The 23,430-nt window shown below is 36.0% G+C and overlaps 1 protein-coding gene across 1 annotated transcript in view; it reads left to right on the top strand.

Moving 5' to 3' along the window:
* Positions 1-23,430, top strand: part of LOC122809165 (IgGFc-binding protein-like) — a 154,205-nt gene that overhangs the window by 107,651 nt on the left and 23,124 nt on the right. The window contains exons 17-18 of the mRNA XM_044080453.1: positions 6,072-6,642; positions 19,317-19,516. Coding sequence (XP_043936388.1) covers positions 6,072-6,642; positions 19,317-19,516 — 771 coding nt within the window. The remainder of the gene's footprint in view (positions 1-6,071; positions 6,643-19,316; positions 19,517-23,430) is intronic.

Raw genomic sequence — 23,430 nt, 5'->3', positions numbered from 1 at the left:
ATATATATATATATATATATATATATATATATATATATATATATATATATATAAAATATGTATGCATGTATGTGTGTGTGTGACTGTGTCGGTGTCTGTGTATTTATCTATATGTATATATAGATAGAGAGATAAGTAGATACGTACACACACTCACATACATTTTATATATATGTTTGGTGAAGTTGGAGGTGAGGGTTGGATATAATATTTATGAAATGGGGGTTAAAAAAATTGGCAATGTCTGGATGTGTTTTGTTCGGGAATAGAGTAGGCTGGGCTTGAGTGCCTGGATTTAGTAGTGAGGTTATTGGTGACCAACATTTTTAGGGGGTTTCTTTTTGTTGGACTGGAATTTTAGGTGGTATTCTTCTTTGTCTTTGAGTATTTGTTTTTTTAACTTGGTTGCGGAGCTTCCTATAGTATTGTATGTGGCTGGATTTTTGTTTTTTTTTACTATTGTTTCCAGTATTTATCTCTGGTTTGCATCACTTGCTTTGCTGATTTTGTTAGCCGAGGGATATAACTAAATGTTATCCTTTTCATATGAGGGGGAGCAAGTTTATTTAGTGTATAAATAAACTATTAAAGTAGTTTACTGCTTCACCTAGGGTAAGGTTTTACATGATATTCCAATTTATGTTTTTCAGTAGGTTAATAAAAGTTTGAGGTTTAAAGTTAGCTACATTTCAGGTTTATTTGCACTGATGTTATTTTTTCTTCAGGTTCCAACTTAACTTTTAGTGCAGCCTACACAGATGTTATCCCTGACTGTGGTTACTGCCTGTTAGCTACCACATTCTGATAAAGATTGTTTCCATTATTAGTCCTCCCCCCTGAGAGTGCAATAATACCACAATAGACCAAGCATGTCATTGAGTTCAATCACACCTGATACAAAGGTGAGATCCGGTGCTTATAATCTGTGTATCCAATGCTACTGATGTCATCAAGCTCTCCTGCTGTCAGTGATACTGTAGAAACCTGCCAACACCTGCATGCAGGAAAAGATTGCAGGCAACAGGCTGTTTTATCTTTCTACTCCCTCTCAAATTTCTCAACCTGTGCTCTTGGTTCATTCCCAAACCTGGATCTTAGACATGATCAGAAGAAAAAAAGATTTTTTTGTCACATTCACATCAAATGGAAAAACAAAATAACAATATCATTCAGTGCATTAATAGCATGTGTATTCCGAAACTTAATGTTACAGTGATATGCCTTTTGTGGATTTCCCTTCTCTCTCATACTGCTGATAACTGGCATATGAAATATTACACATATTCTTAAGTAATAAAACTACTATTGTTTCTTCTTTATTTATTTAATCATTTATTTTGAAAATGCACATATTCCTTTCAGCATGCACCCTGCAGTGCAAAAACAAAACACTTATATCCCAGAAAAATGTACAAATAGGGTGCATAGCTGTAATGTAACTTTAACTATTAACAGGTGTGTTTTTTTTTTTTTTGCTTTACAAAAAAGTGGCATGCCATATAATCTTTATTCTAAACAGGTGAATTGCTTTGCACTCCATTTAACTCAGTGCATACTCCCTCATGACATTTCACCATTTCACATGAACAGAACATACGTGCAAGTGTAACGCGTGAGCTAATGCAGATGTAACAGTACTAGCAACAAAAGCCTAGTAACTATGCCCAGCCAAGGTAACACATGATAGGTGAGGCTCTTTTGCATAGTTAGAGCTGGTGAAAATGAGGGAAATTCTTGATGAAGTATTACTGCTTTGAGATGAATTATGCTTGGAATACAGAAAAATCATACTTAAGTAAAAAAGGAATAATTTCAAAATAACTCTTTTTTTTTTATCTTACTATTGTCCGAGTTGTTTTGGCTAATCCACTCATGTTAAATGAAATTTGAAGCTAAAGCAAGATTGTTTTTGTTTCTCAAGCTTAATGCAATTTAAGATATTTCAACAGCTTAACCAGTCTGCTGAATGCATTAACGAATAGAGCTGCACTTCACTCTGTTCAGTACCATGAATTGTCTGTGTACACTTATCCATCATGGAGGACTCAGAATATGTGTTTGAGGCAGGCAGGAACTTAGCATCGAGCAGCATTTTACCTTCTCCAAGAATAATGCCACAATACAAATGATTTATTAACTTCAACAACTGGCATAGTTTCTGGTATCATTTGAATGGGGTATGATATACATAAGCCTGGAAGTAGATGGTAGACAGTTATAACTGCTTTGCCAGGGATGGTCTGCACATATTCCCCAAAGGCTTTCCTCTATTGGCAAAGAACTTGTCTAACCCCTTTGGCCTTTTAAAGGCAACATCAGTCTTCAAAACACCCGGCATGACATAATTCAGATAACATAAAGGTACTGCTGCTCAGTGTTAGGAGCCTGACCAAAAATTAAAAAAAAAAAAGACATCCCCATATAGGTAGTAAAGTCAGAACAAACCTCTGAACCGATAAAGGAACCAATGTAGCAAACAGCAGAATAGTGAAGAAAAAGGCAAACTGGTTCCAACACAGCACTCTTTAATAGCAACACAACAAGGTAAGCACTTTCATGGATTACATCCATTTCCTCAGACCAGAATATTAAAACTCAAGTCACATCTTTAAAGATTCTAGCAGCCAATGAGGCACACTAATCACTGAACCAATTTAACACATTCATTGCCTTGTCTAAGCAGTGAAGAAACTAACATCAGTGTGTAAATCAGCAACACTATAAAACATACATTGCAGCTCAAAAATTTATAAGTACATAATTGAAAACTGACTCTGATCTATCACATAAACATAAATATAAATTCTAAAATGTACAAAGCAAGAGAGGTGAGATTGCATTGGTTTGGACATGTGCTGTAGAGGGATGCTGGGTATATTGGGAAAAGTATGCTAAGGATGGAGCTGCCAGGTAAGAAGAGGAAGGCCTAAGATGAGGTTTATGAATGTGGTGAGAGAGGACATGCAGGCGGTTGGTGTGAAAGAGCATGATGCAGAGGACAGGAAGAAATGGAAACAGATGATACCCTGTGGCGACCCCTAACATGAACAGCTGAAAGAAGATGATGATGATCAACATTTAAATATACTAATATATATATATATATATATATATATATATATATATATATATATATATATATATATATAAAACTGGTCAATCTTGTGGACATTTAAAATAAAAACCATAGCAAAGATATAAGAAACCAAGGACATAGGCCTGGTACTACTTGGTCAAAATTTCAGTGCTCTAGCTTTTAAAAAGGGCTTGAGAGACACCTTACTATTGAGACCTGGTGGTTTGTCAGCTTGATAACATATAATCCACTTTTGTTCCACTGATTCTGTCTTATTATTGATGTCACCACCTCTAATACTATCGTGTATGACTTCTAGAACAAAAAATGGAAACTTATGTGCAGTGCCTTCTTTCGCAACATGCATGGTCAACACACTTGTTTCCTTAGCATTCCTAATGTCTCTTAGGTGTTCTAAAATTCTCTCCTTGAAGGCTCTATTTGTTTTGCCTATATAGAATGAAAAGCAGATAGTACAGAAACAAAAATATACAATGTGCTTGGTATGGCAATCAGCATATAAAGTGATGTTATTAAGAACAATTCGGATATTCTCTTTACTGATCCTGGACTCAAAGATGTTATAGGTCGCCAACCCAGTTTTACTTTCAGGAATAACAAATCTCTTAAGAACCAGTTATATTACAAATCCAAGGGTAGACAGAATGCAGTACAATCTGATAAAATGGGTACATATCCATGCAGGAGATGTATGGCGTGTGTGTGTATATGTGTGTATGTGTGTGTGTGTGGGGGCACTTTTGTACATCCACAATTAGGCTTTGAGATTAGCACTTAAAGACCAGGTGACAACTAATTTAGTTTGACATATTTTTATGTTAGAAGTTATATTTGTAATTGCAAATTTAAATGTTACACCTCTCCCATATAGCCAGCATCCTTCTAGAGTGGATAAATGGATGAGAACAACAGTCACCCCTCACATTACTACCTCTTCAGGTTGCCTGTTCCACCTAACCACCATGCTTTAGTGAAATAAAACTTCATCACATTTCCTAAGAGCTGCCTACCCCTTGACTTGCATCCGCATGCTTTCATATCACTTCTTATGAGGTCTGCATTCTGTGCACTCCTTTGACACAGCTGAAAGTTTGTCATGTCCCCGAGCTGTTGATTTACACAAGGTGGGATATGTTGAGCTCATTTAGGTGGGCTCATCTGCTACAAATCAAACAAATGTGTATTGCACATCTGAATATTGTCTCATTCTTTCAAAGTTATTACAGGATGAGTTTCCCTGGTCTGTGCATAGTACTATATATGGGATCATGGCAACAGATAAAAATGGCTTGTTCCGCTGTTAATACCTCTTCCTATATTTCACACAATTGCTCCTGCCTTCCTTATTTTGTCTGTTTCCCACTCTTATTCCTTCACTCAATGTTTTTATTGCTTCACAGTTGTATGTGCGTTTTGGATTCCTACTTTCCAGATTCATTATTCTGCAATGGGTTTAAATTTTATAGTTTTGCTATTGCTCCATTCTTGTAAAGTTTTGCTTGCCCTTAACCTCCTTGGTATCTTCCTTTGCCCATAACCTTCTCCCTTCATCATTTCCTTAGACACTTTCTTCAGAGATACCATAAATATATTAATAAGGTATATACCTCTCAACTGTGCATATTTTCACAGAATGTCCACATTTTTGCCTCATATATTTTGTCTGTTCCTCATAAAATTTGCGTTTTTCTGGAATTTAGTGGCAAATCAGTGAGGACTGAATTCACTAAATACTGACAGGCATTTGAGTTTTAGTCTTCATATACTTAAGAAAATGCATGGTAACACAAGACCTATTATTGGAGCAACTGTCTAAGTTTCTGAGAAGAAATATTTAAAGTTTGTCTCTATTTTAGTGGCTTTCCCCCATTATTTTTGGCTTTGTCCATATTTTTTGTGCAAAGAGTTTGGGCAGTATGTATATCACCAGTCACAATGAGTGTGACATGCTTTTAATTGACATCCGTTCATATGAATGAATTATATTTATCAAGACCTGTGCATCCTATTACCTAGTCAGTATTTTACTCAAGCTACTACCTTAGTAGTTGCTTCAAGAACTGTTGAAATAAGTGAATCACATGCAAACTATCTGATCATTCCAAAGTTGTCAGGTTTTGCATATAAGTAATATGCAAGACATAAAAAAAATCAGTGATTAGGTCAAGTGACAACTATTTCATTTCATGCCAGTTAATGTGACTAAACTCTACTTGTATGGTTCTATGACAGCCCTACTTCTGAAAGTTAAATATTGCACCTTAAACAGAAAAGTGTACCAGTTTGCATATCATTTATCTATGACAACAATGACAGCTTTTATTTTTCTGAAGTACTTATGCAGAGAATTTGATTGCACTTCTTTGCAACTTTGTAATCATCAGTTTAGTAATGCTCAGTTAGATATTCTTAATTGTTTTATATAAAAAAAGTAATGTACAGTTGACCTCAGAGTTTCTTATTGTACAGGTCAGTTTATGGTCAAAAAAGATGTATTTCATTAAAAAAAAAATTCAATTTCCATTTAAAACTGAAAGCTCAAAATTTCATATCACCTTTTATTTATGACTAAGATTCTTTCTACGGTAAGCATTAAATAAACCAAATGTATCTCACTGTATTTCTTATCAAGAAGTAACATCCTGATTATGAAGAAATACTAAATAAAGGCGTGCTAATTGTAATAGTTTAGATGTGGTACAATCATCATTACCCCTAAATTGGAACTTACCATTTATTTTAAGTAGCAATATTTAACTTAGGCATGTTTAGATGAAACCTGGTTGAAAAATATGAAATTTCCAGCCACTATTTTGTTTCTTCTTCATCATTAATATGAATTTGGAATATTTAAATATGCCTTTTTGGGAAAACAATGCAGTTATATGCACCCACTATCCTAAATCAGTTTATAATTGTTTTACTGTCTCTTTCTTTGTATGCATTGCTTAAAACTGGAAATGTTATTTTATAGGTCAATGAAGAAATGTTTAACCTTCCAGTTTCCTTGGCTGATGGAAATCTCTGGGTAAACCAAGAAGGAAACAACATAGTAGCACAAACCAGATTTGGGCTACAAGTCCTTTATGATTCAGTTTACTATGTGTCTGTTACAGTCCCAAGTAATTACAAAAAGCAAATGGGTGGCCTTTGTGGCAACTTTAATGATGACCGCACAGATGATTTTATCTTACCTGATGGAAATAAGACAAAAGACGTTAACACTTTTGGGGGATCATGGAAAGTGAAGATACGAGGAGCAAAATGCAATGATGGTTGTACAAACAACTGTCCCAGCTGTGACCAGACTAAAACAGCACTGTACAGCAAGGAAAACAAATGTGGAATAATATCATCAACAAAAGGGCCGTTCAGCTCTTGTCTGTTAGTGGTCGATCCAACGATCTACTTGAACAATTGTATTTATGATCTCTGTGCTGCAGATGGGAAGCAAGATACTCTCTGCAAGAGCCTGCAGGCATATGCTGCTGCTTGTCAATCTGCGGGTGTTGTGCTCAAAGACTGGAGGACCACTTCAGGCTGTCGTAAGTATACAACAGTAAAGAATAACACTAACAATGATATATGAGAATCATGCCAGAAGCCAAATGTTTGCATACTATGTAAGAATTCACTTACTTGAGCTGACAAATTCAAACATATTATGCTTTATCTCATTATGTTTCTCCAGTGCATTGCTACAAAGAAATTTTACACACAGTTTCCTTTTCTGGTACATTCTTAATGCATTGCAATAAATACAACACCTTTTCTAATATATAATTGGCCCTTAAGCAATTTACAAGTATAGATAAATATGTTTTTTCACTTTCAATGGTTTCTGTTGTAGCTTTATAATGCCAGAATAAAAATACTAGAGTCTAGACACACCTATTAATTTTGCAAGTGGGTGGATATTGGTGGTGGTATGAGTAACAATTACATTTTAGAGACAATGAGAGCATAAGAAATTAACCATCTTTGAGTAAGATGTGACAAAAGACATATTGAAGTAGCTTGCAGGCATATGACATTTCATTCTGGTGTAAGGTTATATAGTCTTAAATAAAATATTCATATAATTGACTAAGTGAGACATTGATATGAAATGGAACACTGGGCTGTCTTTATCTACCAGCAAGATTTGTGTTTCTGTTTGTATAATTCCAGTAAAATCTTTACTGTCATGTGCCACCATCAGTCTATTTGTCTTAGAGGTGTGATTTTAGAACTTTTAGACTGGCAAATATTAATGTTATATAAAGTAAACAAATTATGTAAAAGGAACTATAAGATAACCATCAGAAGCCTGCAAAATAAGCATCCATTTTCCAAAGTACTTGGCATATAAAGTTTATTCAGTTGAGTATTGTCTTAAGAATCCCCTTATCATCATCATCATCATCTTCTTAAGGCTGTTCCTGTTAGGGGTCACCATAGTGGATCATCTGTTTCCATTTCTTCCTGTCCTCTGCATCTTGCTCTGTCACACCAACCACGTGCATGTCCTCTCTCATCACGTCCATAAACCTTATCTTAGGCCTTCCTCTTTTCCTGTTACCTGGTAGCTTCATCCTTAGCATCTTTTTCCCAATATACTCAGCATCCTTCCTCAGCACATGTCCAAACCAACGTAATCATGCCTCTGTGGCTTTGTCTCCAAACCTTCCAACCTGGGCTGACCCTCTAATATACTTATTCCTAATCCTGTCCACCCTTGTCACACCCAGTGCAAATCTTAACATCTTTAACTCTGCCACATCCAGCTTTAACTCCTGCCTTTATTTCAGTGTCTCTGTCTCCAACCCATATAACATAGCTGGTCTCACTACCCTCTTGTAGACCTTCCCTTTCACTCTTACTGGTACTCGTCTGTCACAAATCACTCCTGACTCTCTTCTCCACCCACTCCATCCTGCCTGTACTCTCTTCATCACCTCTCTTCCACACTCACCATTACCCTGAACTATTGATCCCAAGTATTTAAACTCATCCTCCTTCGCCACCTCTACTCCTTGCATCCTCACCATTCCTCTATCCTCTCTCTCATTCACACACATATATTCTGTCTTAGTCCTGCTGACCTTCATTCCTCTTCTCTCTAGAGCATATCTCCATCTCTTCAGAGTCTCCTCCACCTGTGCCCTACTCTCACTACAGATCACAATGTCATCTGCTAACATCATAGTCCACAGGGACTCCTGTCAAATCTTGTCTGTCAACCTGTCCATCATCATTGCAAATAAGAAAGGGCTCAAAGCTGATCCTTGATGTAATCCCACCACCACCTTAAACGCATATGTTTTTCCCACTGCAGACCTCACTGCTGTCACACTACCCTCGTACATATCCTGTACCACTCTTACATAATTCTCTGACACTCCTGACTTCATCATACAATACTGCAACTCCTCTCTAGGCACCCTGTCATATGCTTTCTCTAAGTCTACAAAAACACAATGCAACTCCTTCTGACATTCTCTGTACTTTTCCATCAACACTCAGAGCAAACATTGCATCTGTAGTGCTCTTTCCCAGCATGAAACCATACTACTGATCACTAATCATCACATCCCTTCTTAACCTAGCTTCCACTACTCTTTCCCATGACTTTGACTTCATGCTGTGACTGATCAGTTTAATCCCTCTGTAGTTATTACAGCTCTGCACATCACCTTTATTCTTAAAAATCGTTACCAAAACACTTTTTTTTTCATTCCTCAGGCATCCTGTCACTTTCCCAAATTTCATTAAATAATCTGGTTAAAAACACCACTGCCATTTCAGCTAAACACCTTCATGCTTCCACAGGTATGTCATCTGGACCAACAGCCTTTCCATTCTTCATCCTCTTCATAGCTATCACTATCCCCACATCATCCAGCCTTCTCTCTCTCTCATTCTCTTCATTTATCAACCCCTCAAAGTACTCTTTCCATCTGCTCAACACACTCTCCTCACTTGTTAGTATGTTTCTCTCATTATCCTTTATCACCTTTACCTGCTGCACATCTTTCCTAGCTCGGTCCCTCAGTCTAGCCAATCAGTACAAGTCCATTTCTTCCTCCTTAGTGTCCAACCTTTCATACAACTCTTCATATGCCTTATCCTTAGCCTTCACCACCTCTCTCTTTGCCATGCACCTCATCTCCTTATACTCCTGTCTACTTTCTTCATCTCTATGACAATCCCACTTCTTCTTTGCCAACCTCTTTCTCTGCATACTCTCCTGTACTTCCTCATTCCACCACCATGTCTCCTTGTTGTCCTTCCTCTGTCCAGATGTCATACCAAGCACCTTTCTAGCCATCTCCCTTACTAGCTCTGCTGTAGTTACCCAGCTATTTAGTAACTCTTCACTACCATCAAGTGCCTGTCTTAACTCTTCCCTGAATTCCACCTCACAATTACCCTTTTTCGATTTCCACCATTTGATCCTTGGTGCTGCCCTCACACTCCTCCTCCTCTTCTTGATCACCAGCATCATTTTACAAACCACCATCCTATGCTGCCTAACTACACTTTCCCCGGTCAACACTTTACAGTCTCCAATCTCCTTCAAACTGGCCCTCCTACATAAGATATAATCCACCTGTGTGCATCTTTCTCCAGTCCTGTATGTCACCCTATGCTCCTCCCATTAAAATACATATTCACCACAGCCATGTCCATCCTTTTCACAAAATCCATTACCATCTGACCTTCTGCATTCCTTTTTTTAACACCATACCTACCCATCACTTCCTCATCTCCTCTGTTCCATTCACCAACATTCCCATTGAAATCTGCTCCAATCACCACTCTCTCACCCTTGGGTACAGTCATCACCACTTCATCCAACTCACTCCAAAATTTTTCTTTCTCGTCCATCGCACACCCAACTTGTGGAGCATATGCACTAACAACAATCATCATTACACCATCAATTTCTAGCTTCATAACAATCACTCTATCCAATACTCTTTTCACCTCAAAAACACTCTTAGCATACTGTCATACTGTTCCTTCAGGATAACTCCTACGCCATTTCTCCTCCCATCCACACCATGATATAACAATTTGAACCCACCTCCGATACACCTAGCCTCACTCCCCATCCATCTGGTCTCATGCACACACAATACACCAACCTTTCTTCTGTCCATCATATCGGCTAGCTCTCTCCCTATGCCAGTCATAGTGCCAGCATTCAAAGTTCCGACCCTCAATACCACAGTCCTAGCCTTTCTCCTCTCTTCCCCCCTTCAGCCATGCCTTCTCCCTCCTCTCCTCCTTCAACCAACATAGCCCAATTTCTGCCAGCACCCTGTTGGCTAACACTACTGGTAGCAGTTGTTGTTAACCCGGGCCTCGACCGATCCGGTATGTAAATATTTACTGTTGTCCGCATGAATAATTTGGGCAAGTTTTATGCCAGATGCCCTTCCTGAAGCAACCCTCCCCATTTATCCAGGCTTGGGACCGGCACAAAGAAATGCACTGGCGTGTGCATCCCCAGTGGCTGGGTTAGATGCCTGAAATATACTGGTGAAAAATAATTTTCTGAATCATCACCATAAAATTACAGCTAACTACAAGAAAGGTGCATGAAACACAATAAAACTGCTCATGTTAGATAAGTGCATTTAAAAATTAACTATAAAAGTGTAAGATGTTAAAACACAACTTTCAGAAATAAACATAGCTTTAATCAGTCATCAACAACAGTTAGTTACAAACAAGTTAAATCATCAATGTAAAAAGTCACATGAACACAAAAAACTGTTACAATGCAAGTGATATTACATGAATTAATGTTGTATGGCTACACAAGACATGGTAAACAATAAGGAAGCAAAAATGGTTTGGTTAAAATTTCACAAATGCTCTTGTGTTCATCTTTGGCTTAATAGTTACAAGTTTAATTATGCCACTACCTTACATTCTATTCTTAAGTTACTGCCATCCAAATCATTGCAAGAGTAACCAGAGTTTTAAAATCTTCTCTACTTACATTTTTGATAACTACTTGAAGCACCTGGAACTTTAAAGCTGATTGTTTGATCTACTTCTCTGTAATCCTTAGACAAAGCACTACATTGATATTTGCACCTTAAATCCGTAATGTACTCCTTAATGTGAACCAAAGGAAAATCTGACACAAACATATGCAACCACATTAAGAGCTCCTGAGCTTTGGCAGGTAGCTGCTACTTTGACATAAAAACTCTTTTTTGATGCTGAGATATGTAAAAACATTATCATCCTGAATACAGTTGAACAAGAAACCCATTGCAACTATGACTGCACATTTGTTGTGTTGACGTTCATTATTATGACAGTAGATGGGACTCATAATGTTAAGTGCAACAAATTAGATGTTCCTTTTACAGTCAGAGTTTTGCATCTGCAGTTTTGATGTGACATTAAAATCATACATGAATTTTGCTTTACAGATGTTGTCACAAAGGCAGACTTACTAAATCTTTCCCATTTCAAGTGATATAATGAACATCGACATATAACATATTGAATAGACTCTCAAGTCTTGGTGAGAAGGGCTTTGTAACATATTGGCCAGTTTTTACACTTTTTCTGTCATTTGTCTAAATTTGTAAATACATTCCATTTTCTTTATTTATATTCCTTGTCTACCCCCAACTGTTTATCCACAACTAAAATTGTATTTATTTCTGACAATATCCATTTTCCATTACATTTTATCTCGTTTAGTCTTTTGTTCCATATAGTCCATATTATATAAAACATATTTTTATAATTTTTTTCATCTATTCCTCCTTTATTACCATAATAACCATATTATAACATATCCATGTTTATATCCTTCATTCTCTTAATATCTTCCACAATCTTATTTTCCCATAATTTCATACCCTTTTACATATCTTAAAAAAAAAAAAAACATGTTCTGTTGTTTCAGATTCACCGCAATAGTTACATATGCTTTCTTTTATTTTAATATGGCAGTTTCACTTTTACTGGTAAGTTCTTTATTGATGATCACCATAGAAAATCTCTACATTCTAAATGTTTTTACATCACTCTCATCTCACCTTTATAACTTTTATTTTGTATAATGTAGCTGTTGCCATGGATATGAAATACATATTTATTATATTTGAATACCATTATTTCCTATTATTTTCTATATTACCTATATTTATTTTCCCTAACAATGTTTTTCTTGGTACTCTTTTAAATCCCCTTTCAAACATTAGATTGATTTCCTTCTTTTAACCATGTGAACACTTTATGTAAATTCAGTACTGCGTAAACAACTGGGTTAAACAAATCCAGTCCTCCTCCTTTTTCTTCAACATATAACAACAGTGTCTTCACTGGGTTTAATCTGGATCTAAGTCTTTACTTTTGCCCTTATTTATACTCGTACCAATAGCCCTCAGATATTGATTATGTTGCTTGATAGCTACCTGCATCCATTCTTTCTCTTTCTTTTCATTAAAACTATGTCATCCACATAAAAAAGAATAAGTGATCATTTAATTCCTTCTGTAGCCCTGTACCCTGCTTTTCATGATGATGTATTCACCTTACAAGCAACTACATTCATAATCAATGCAAATGAAATACTACTGCTGGACATCCATGTCTTATACTACTTCTTATATCTATTTATTGAGTTAACCAACCATTCACCGCTATTTTCACATTTTTATTTTCATACACTGAAACAAATATTTTTATTATTTTCTCACTTACATTATAATCTTTCATTATATCCCATAAAGTTTCATACTGTATCTTATCAAATTATAATCTTTCATTATATCCCATAAAGTTTCATACTGTATCTTATCAAATTATAATCTTTCATTATATCCCATAAAGTTTCATACTGTATCTTATCAAATTATAATCTTTCATTATATCCCATAAAGTTTCATACTGTATCTTATCAAATTATAATCTTTAATTATATCCCATAAAGTTTCATACTGTATCTTAAATTATAATCTTTCATTATATCCCATAACGTTTCATACTGTATCTTATCAAATTATAATCTTTCATTATATCCTATAAAGTTTCATACTGTATCTTATCAAATTATAATCTTTCATTATACCCCATAAAGTTTCATACTGTATCTTATCAAATGTTTTGCTTAGATTGCCTGCCATCATTTTAACTTCACTCTTCCTATTTATTATGTTGTCTACAATTTCTCTCATTATCATCAGAAATTCTTGACTTCATTTTCCATTTTTCCCAAATATTGCTTCTTCTAATTTTTACTTAGTTTGTTTTCTAATTTCTTCTCTTTTATTTTCATAAAAACTTATGATCTGCATTGTTTAAAACTGTCTCCAATTTTTTATGTCCTCCTTTCCCGCTTTGTCCATATAAATAAACTTCATAGCTGTAACACACATTTCTTTTTCTCCAACACCTTGCTCCAACAATTAATTTAATAATTTCACAAAATACTTCTGCCAGTATGACATGTCTTTATACATACAATATTCATTTCCATCCAATCTTGTATCTGAGTTCATGTTTACTGTCTGCAAAACATTATTCACTTCTTACACTGTTCTTTCCTTTTCTAACTCACAATTATCATCTTTTGTTAATTTTTTAACTTTCCACTTTTGATTAATTTCTATCTTGTTACTTTTAAATGTTTTATATATAATATGTCTTATTATTATCTATCATTATCTGCTCTTATAGGTTCATAGGTTCATAGGTAGGTACTAGGCTATCTGCCCAAAGGCATTCATAAGCCTAGCCAGAATGTGTCGGCTTTCTCCTCCCCCTTAGATTAGTTCCCTGTGCCTCTGTCCAGCAGAGCCACTGAAGTGATCCCCGGGGTAAACTTTTTGTTTCCCATCCACTCGTCAAGTTTTCTCCTGAAGAGTGTTAGCGAGGAGCTCTGCCTAATGTAGATTGGAATCTTCCTGGTCTTTTTCTTGACCTCCTTTTGTACCTTCTCTTGTTCTATCTCTTGTTCCTTCCCATACTTTTCACACCCTTTCTGCTTATCTTCTGTATTTTACCTACAATCCTTCCATAAATGCCCTGTTTTTTTTACGTTTGCCACAGATATAACATTTTCTTTTATCAAAATTTTTAATTAAATGATCACTCTTGCCACAAAAGAGACACATTTTTGATTGTCCCCAGTGTTTCACAGTACCTTTATTTCCTTTTACATTTATCATGCTTGGAATATGTTTTTTTTTTCATTTTCTATTTTTAATACAACACCACATTCCCAAACCACAGACAATAAATCCCTGTTATCATAAATGGTTGCAATGTCCATAGCATATTTGCATACAGTCTTTAAATAGTCTGTTAATACTTATTTTTCTTCTTCAGTTTGAAACTGAACATACGTTTTCTTTCTGGTCTCTCTATTAAATGCTTGAACAACATATGAGTTCCATGTATTACAATTTTTCTTTAATTCATGTTATTCAAAAATGTTTCCAAATATTGGCCAGATTCAAAAATAATTTCACAAAAAGTATCTTTATTAATAGGAAGAAATGCTGTTATCTCTTTAGTTGATATGCCCAATGGTGATATTATATTATCCCAAATGTCATACCTATCCAGTTCTTTCTCTTTTCAGTTGTTTATTCATACTAAGGATTTATTTCAATTTTCTTTCCTTCTCTTCTTTCTCTCACTATCTCTGCATATGACTTCCTCTCCTCCCTTCTTATTTCCTCTACTTCTTCTACTTGTATTCCTTCCATAATATCTCCCTACAGCACTGCTTTTTTCACTTTCTGCCTCACTTTGGTTGATCAAGTCATTTAAATAAACATCCTGCAACCCTCACGATTGAAGTGTTGTAATGATACATCCAGACTGCGGCTCACTTTCTCCTTCAAACAACCCTTCCTAAAACAAAAGCCCTGAATCTTGTGAAGGCACAACAAACTACCTATTACACTCCACGTGTGTCTCTTCCTTCTCTTTCAACACTGGCATCCCCTTTACAGTCTTGCAAGCCCTTTCCCAATCCACGTCCACCTTTTGTGAAGCTGTGTCTCCCTTCTCACTAAACATCACCTCTGAACTATCTTTCATTTGTTCAAATTCCTTACTTTTTTCAAATACCTCCTTCATACCATTTATGTTTGCCATTTTCATTCTTGCTTCTCCAAGCTGTCACTGCACCAAGTCCAGAAACAGGAAGCCTCACAAGAAACAGCATCCCTGCTTATGCAAAGCAGCAGAGGTTCTCTAATGCCCTGGCCAAATTTCCCTAGTAGTATAAATACCATATCTGGTATCTCCTGAAAAGGGGTCTATATCACTATATCAAACCATCAGCGCACATCATTTTATTGGAAATGCCATTCATTGAATTCTGCACATGTAGGGGCTGCACCCCCACAACTCTCCACTAATTATTTATTCCAAGTCCAAGATCACACTACAGTAGGGAAAGGGCAAATTTCCCAATCCTCACTGTACTGCGATCTCAGTATGAACAGTTCGACGAATAGCATATTCAGTGTAAGAGCACTGAAAGTGCCGTTCACTGAACTGATTTTTTGCTGAGCTGATAGGGACCACTTGAAAAGATGCCACTAGTTTAGTGGGACTAAACCAGTTAACAAAGGATAACAAAAGTATGCATACATATATATATATATATATATATATACATATATATATATATATATATATATATATATACATATATATATATATATATATATATATATATATATATATACATATATATATATATATATATATATATATATATATACAAAATACATATAGGGTCTTTAGAACTGGATGGAATGAGGGTCTGGTGAGGTAGTAATATAGAAATCTTGGAGAAATAAGGAAAAGAACTATGTTCCAGGATTTGAGGAATTTTAATTAGGAAGAAGATTGCATGGGAGACTGACAACCTCTGAGATGGGGCACTGTAGATATGTTGCGTTTAAGAATGACTTAGCTTGTACATGACTGGCAGCTTGTCTACTAAGTTAATGGTATCTAATAGGCAGTACTGTATGAGACATTGCAGCAGATTGATGGTGCATGCTGGAAGGATAGAATGCAGGACACAAGGGGTGGTCATACACAGTGGGAGTTGCAGAAATCTTAGACATTTGTCAGAGAAGATGATGAGATTTTATAAGAATGCCTAAAAGACAAAAGTAATGGGTGCATACGAGCCATTTTTAGGGTAGAAATGAAGTGTCAATGAGAATAAATTGAGTGGGTGATGCTGACAATAATTAAAAGACAGTAAAGATGGTTATTTGTGAGTGTTTGAAATTACTCTCTAAGTGGCTCAGGTTTAAGTCAGAAGTGCAGAGGATATGTAACCTTAAAGCATGTCTAGAAGAAAGGGGAAGTAGACTGAGGTGGAAGAAGTGAGAATCACAGGTTAATCAGGGTTTAAAGGGTGATCAAGAAAGATTTCAAGGGTAATGATATTTGCTTGTTAATAAAATGAGTGGAATGCTGGTTTTCAGAGTAACATTTAACCTCAGTTTTTTGTTTTCTGAAGTGACAGCTGAACATAGGGCAGTTTACTGTTGGATTATAAGCTTTAGGAACATAGAAACAAAGGTAGGATGCTAGGCAAGTCATCAGAAGGACCTTAAAATGCCTAGGCATATACATCATTAAGAAGACACCCTTATAGGTTCTTGCCACCCTTTCTGTGTACTTAATAGTGTCTCGCTCACAAATTAAGCAGGACTCTACATGATAATACTGTTGGAAATGTGTCTGTCTATCCAGTCATGAATAATAGACTTAAAGTCAGACAACAAAGGTCTTTGCTTGACCTGCAATGGTAACGTATTCAACAGGCTGGCAATATGTTTAAGACTTGCTGGAGGATACATTCTTAATTATTTATTTCTTCATGAAAACTTAGGACTCTAGTACAGGTGCTTGTAGAACTACAGGTTTTGTGAAGAAAAGGATCTCAAATATTGCTGGGTTTTCATATCTTGAATAGCGATATACTGATCACCTCTGAGCAGCTGGTAGGCTACTCAGTGTAATAAGGAAATTTGTGCTAATCTATAAGGGTAGTTGAAGGATTTATGGCCTTTGCTATTATTATTATTTATTTTTGTTAAAAAGTTGTTATGGCCTTTCCAGTTGAGCAATACATTTATTGTTATTAAGAGCTGGAAGGAGATCTGCAGTTTGAATCATTCATATTCCATACAAGTGTTATACCCAAACTTTAAAATCATAGGAGGTAAGAGAAACAGTACAATATATTTACTCTCTTGAAATATCTTTGATGAAAGAATGTTGAAGTAAGGGTTACAGTTAGGGTAACTGAGTCGGCATATCAGGCAATCAGGTTTACAGGCTGAAGATGCCTGTAAAGTGCGAATTAGTCATATGAAGATGGATTATATGAAAATGCAGTTTTTGCTCTTTCGTCTTTTTGTGATAATTCCATTACTTGGGTTTACCCATGTTATGGATTACTCTAAACTCTGTGATGAGGAAGTTAACCGAGTCTATATTACATTAACAAAGTTTCAGAACTTCGAATACCATATGGTCGACACCATATAATCAAAGTTCTGACACTTCGAAAATGTAAAAAAAAAAAAAAAAAAGACAAAGTAAAGTAAAGTAAATTAAAACTGTTTTAGCGTGGGGGCAAGCCTCCCTGCACCCCCACACCCCCGCTACTTAAATAATACCAACTCCGAGATTGCACTTTAATGGAGAATGGTGCGGAAAGGGAAGATTTCCCTTTCCTATGCTGTAGCAAGATCTCTGAGTTGGTATATTTAAGTAGTGGGGGGTGTGGAGGTACGGAGGTGCTTGCCCCCTGCTTAAAGTACAAATTTTTGTTTGTTTGGGTATTCTTTTTTTTCTTTTTTTTTTTTTGAAGTTCTGAAACTTCGTTAATGTAATATAGTTCCAAGTTAACCACATTATCTTTCATTGTGTGCTGAGATTAAAAAATGATTTCATTCCCGTCTTTCACTAGTGAGGGTACTGTACTGCATATGTGAGTACTGATTTTAATTTTTTAACTCCAAAGTAAACATTGCATATAAAATAAGTATGTATGAAGTATAAGGATGAATGTTTTATCTTTATAACTGACATATGTGAAGCAATCTCATTTGTGGTTAAAACATGGTATTGGTCCATTTTTATTCTTCTACCACGACAGTGTGATCCTTTTCAGTTTTTAAATAATTTGTCCTTATCAAAGTCTGAGATGCATGGCTTTTTAAAGGCACATACAATAAGAAGTTCCTTTCACATATTTATAACATGAAACTTTTGCTACAAGAAAATAGTTTCTTTACTGTGGTATGCCAAAAATGTTTGTTTACCAAAATGAACTATTTACATAAATATTTTATTGTACGGAGTAACGTGTAGCTGTCAACAGTCTACTGCTGTTTTCTACAATACTTTCACTGTCATGTGAAACCTATCAGTCTGGCATAAAACAATGCATTAACATGTGGACATCACTACATAGGGTCGTAGTCTCTTGTGGGTTTTTGCAGCACAGTCCAGAAATGGATATTTAGGTCTATAGTAAAGAATGAAAATAACACATATCTTGCTATTTTTTGGGGAAAAATGTTTTCCAGTTTTCTACTCTACATATTGGGGAAAAACAAATACTTTATATGAAGAATTGTGTATCATGCCAAACAACAGAAACAACTACATTTGTACAACAGTGGCTTATTATGTTGTTTATAAAGTGAAAATACATAATTTGCATTGTATCAGACCCAGGCTTGTCTCAGAAAATCTCACATTCATTAAAAATTTCTGCTTTGGACATTCCAAAAACTGACCGCTCCTACTAGAGAATTAGGACTCAATTCATTATTTTGATATCATATGCTATATTCTGCTCAAAACAAACTCATATTGGAAATTTTAAAATAATACAATTTATTAAATAATACAATGTATTACAAAATTGTACAATACTTTCTTCCATGCCACTGGCCTTATTTACAGAATTAAATCACCGTATCATCCAGATATTTGGAAAACATAAAAATATTTTTACCATATAATCCTGTTCAACGTGAATAAAATACAAGGTACTTTTGATGCCATGTTTTAATTACCTTAACAATATTATTTCAGTATATCAGATGCGGGGATTCTTCAAGTTGTCCCATCTGATTTGTATTGATTATTCATATGTTCCTGCCTATGTATATACCTATGGTGATGAAATGCATTTTTTTTTCAGCATTAACCTGCCCAGCTAATAGCCATTATGAACTCTGTACAAGGACATGTGACCAGTCATGTGCTGGTATTACTGATAGTTTGGGCTGCACAGACAACTGTTTTGAAGGATGTGAGTGTAACGCAGGATTTGTTTCTCGTGGAGAAGAATGTGTATCTATGGATAACTGTGGATGCTTTTATGAAGGACGATATTACAAGGTATGTCTTCTTTCATAAATGTCTAAAGCAAATTAATCTGGAGGCTGTTATTTAACAAAAATATGAACAAATAAAAAAACAGAACCAACTTTTTTAGAATGCTAGATAGGTTAAGAGTTGTGTCACTATATTGACTGTAATATAATCTCTTTGTAGGTGAGCTAATCCTAGTCTTCCAGAACTTTCTTTGTGAATTCCTGTGACTGGTACAAATTGCTACTAAGATTACATTAAGATGGGAACTTACTACTAAAAGAATTTGCAAACAACTGGAAAAATAAAGATCAATTTGGGATGCAGTGCTTAATTATATTAAGGAACACAATTAAACCATGCATGCCTTTTTGTTTTTAGAGGCAGCAAATATAAGAGTTAGTCATGACAATAAAGTTTCTAGAAGATTATTAGATATGAGCTTGTTATACAAACCTATGAGCCTATGAACTGAGCCTATGAATACCAAGACAACTGAACATTCCAAAGAAATCCCTGTAAACAAATGTGCTCATAACAATGATATTGATAGCATAGCATTGATGTACTTAAAATTAGGACATTAAATGTTATTTATATAGCAAGCATTTATCAAAGATATAAGCATAAAAAGCAATACTGTAAAGTTACATGCATTAAAGGTAGCAACCCATACTTCTAATAACATTGTGGGTGACTTTAATTACCCCACTATTAACTGGGAATTCTGTATGACACTGAATGTACAGGCACAGAGATTCCTAGATTTTGTAAACACAAACTAGATCAGACTGTCAGTATATCATGGGTGCAACCATGCTGGATTTCGTCCTCACTAATATGGGAGAGTGCTGCACACCCCCTAGTGTAAAGTTCTCTCAGGTAAGGTTAGACAAAAATGGTCTTCTTTGGAATAAAAATAAAACCTGGACCTCAAGCTAACATTGGAATATTCAGGAACTACTCTAAGACTAATTTCCTGGGATTACATGATAACCTGGCAAAATTTCAAGCCCCTATAAATCCTTAGAACACTGCTGCCTGTGCAGAAATGTCCACTAAAGCCCTATACAAGCATGAAATATCTGCATAAAGGCATGTGTATCCATCACAAATATGTACAGAACTTATTCAAAAAACAAGCCACCTCAGTAGATTCACAAAGAGGAGTCAGAAATTTATGGCAAAAATTTAGAGCCAGCAGCAAAAAAGCACTCTCATCAAAATAAACAAAAAACTCAGAGGGCAAATAAAGTCTGCAGTAGACAAGTTTGAGGTTAACTTGGCCTCCCATGTAAGGAACAACCAGAAGGTATTCTTTAGCTATGTCCACAACCTTAAAGGCAATATGCAATTGTGTACAGAGCTCATTGTAAATTTAGCCAGCTACACTGAGTCAGAAGGTGTAGCAAATCTACTAGCCAGCAATTTCAGCTCCAGCTTTAACCCTCTCACCCCTCAATCATCCATCAGGAAATACCATCAAATATAACTCCCCCTGCTATCACCAGAGAACATGTCCTTAATGCTCTCTCTAAGGTCAAGAATACTGTATAAATGGGCCTAGACAACATCCCAGTATATCTTCTAAATAGCATGAAACATGACCTATCAGGCCATTTGGAATTTCTATTTAACTTTAGTCTCCAATCAGGTTTCATGCCTCATGAATGGAGAACAGCAATAATCATCCCTCTGCACAAAGATGGGCCATCTACAGACCCATGAGTTTCACTAGTATCATATGCAAAGCCATGGAAAGAATTATCATATAAATTATCAATAATGATATAGCCAAACTCCATACACTGGACCCAACCCAATTTGGTTTTCTCAAGGGCAGATCAAGCCTACTCAACCTAGTAGATTTTTTGAGAAGGTCATCAAAGCAATGGATGAGGACAAAATGGTTCACATTTCCTACCTTGATCTGGTCAAGGCATTGTTAACAAACTCAGAAGGTTAGATGCAAACCATTATGTCACCCAGTGGATGGTCAACTGGCTTACAGACAGGACCCAAGCAGTTAGAATTTAGGAGTTTGCCTCTACAAAGAGGCGAGTTACAAGTGGAGTCCCTCAGAGATTGGTCCTGGGACTACTACTTTTGGAATTTACTTCCCTGAAGTCAAGGTGAATGTCATTGGCCTCTGGCTGGCTAACGCTGCAGATGATTGCAAATTAAGAGCTCATTGAATCCCACACCAACACAAATGTTCTACAGGAAGGGCTGCCAGATACAAACAACTGGTGTCAGACCCATGGACTAAAGCTAAATTCCAAGAAACGCTTAATAGTATCCTTTGGGAAGTCATCCAGAACTTGTACCTATCATGTTGACAACACATCCCTTAGAGTTGACCCAGTAGTCAGGGACTTAGGGACATGCATAGACAGTGATCTAGCCTTTTCACCATTGTATGTCTACAATAGTGAGGAAATCATTCTATGTTGCGCAACTTATAAACAATGGTATGGCATCAAGGTCCAATAAATTCACTGTTCCACTGTATTTGACCTTCATCAGACCTATTATCATTGAGTATAATGCCCACTTTGGAATGTACTAACCAGGCTTATCCAAGTGTTGGAATGTCCACAAAAGTCACTTACTGAAAGAATACAGGATGTAAGTAACATGTCCAAAGAAGGCCTCCTCAAGGCCCTATCCCTGTATTCCATCTCCTACAGACTGTTGAGAAGAGAGCTATGAGTGGCATACAGAGTATTGTCAGATTCCACTCTGATGATCTCCACAAAACAAACAACACCAGAATTACCCATTCTAAAGTCTTAAATCTTGCTTGTGATATAAATAGGACCTGCTAAGAGACAGATATGTATCCCAGAGACTACCCCCAACTCTGGAGCAGGCTCCCCATCTATGTGAAACAGACGTCCTCCCTAATCAAATTTAAGTGCAACCTGGACATTTGGATGGGGAATAAGAAAGTCATCCCTGGTTTTCTACCTATGTCTCTAATGGACATAGGCAGCCTGTAAATGGTTCATCTTCCAGGCCCAGGTTTGTAAAAGTTTTATCTCCCAAGCCCCTGCTTACACTTATCAAGGGTAGCAGAACTTATCAGAGCTTTGAGATGCATGGCTAGGCTTAAAAAGGCCCTTGTGGTCATTAACCTAGTAAGCACTTATAAAATTATAACCATGTGGTAATGTTTGAAACAATTGAGATTGCCACAGTTATTTTCTCTAGAATTATTGATTTATCATTTACAGAAAACCAATGCTATGAGGGACTAAAGGCAGAACACTTGATAAAAAATGTCTTGCTCTCAATAAACATTGATTAGATGTTAATTCATGAGTACCCTTATGCAAAGGGAAAAAAATAATTTGCTTTACTACATATAACTAGTCTCTGTAATTGGACCCCTTCCCTTCTTGAGTCATTTTAATGTCCTCTTTTTTTTCTTTCTAGGAGCAAACAAGAGCATGAATCATTCTGCATTGTTTTTTTTCTGTCTGTTAGAGTCTGCTGTGGTTGGAGTTCCTTTTTCAGATGTGTAATCACTGGAAGATATGAAATTGTCCTGCCTTCCATCATTCTCATATGAGAACTGAAATGAGAAAATTCTCAAACTCCCATTGTAAATGTCTGCCTTAGCTGTTACAATAGAACATTTTTCTTGTTCTAAATTAGCATTCACATTCTGTCTTATTGCTCACAGTCTTACAAAATTAAGATACCTCATTGTGGCCATGCTTAGAGCAGCTGCCTTTTGTCTGCACTAATAAAGTCCTATGCAAACTTCATCTAAGAGCAGCTAGGTCATCACCTGAGATACAGATTTATTTTTGATGTGTTTAGAAGACGAGCGGCAGTCAGTCCTACTACCATACTCATTACCTTCTCCTTGTCTGAATGATTCAAACATGAAATATTATGACAACTAGAAACTGCCCTGGTTCACACTTCTGTCA

The sequence above is a fragment of the Protopterus annectens genome, chromosome 8.part0 (assembly GCF_019279795.1).
Source record: "Protopterus annectens isolate FY-2018-M chromosome 8.part0, PAN1.0, whole genome shotgun sequence".
NCBI lineage: Eukaryota > Metazoa > Chordata > Ceratodontiformes > Protopteridae > Protopterus > Protopterus annectens.
This window is presented reverse-complemented; position numbering and strand designations above follow the sequence as displayed.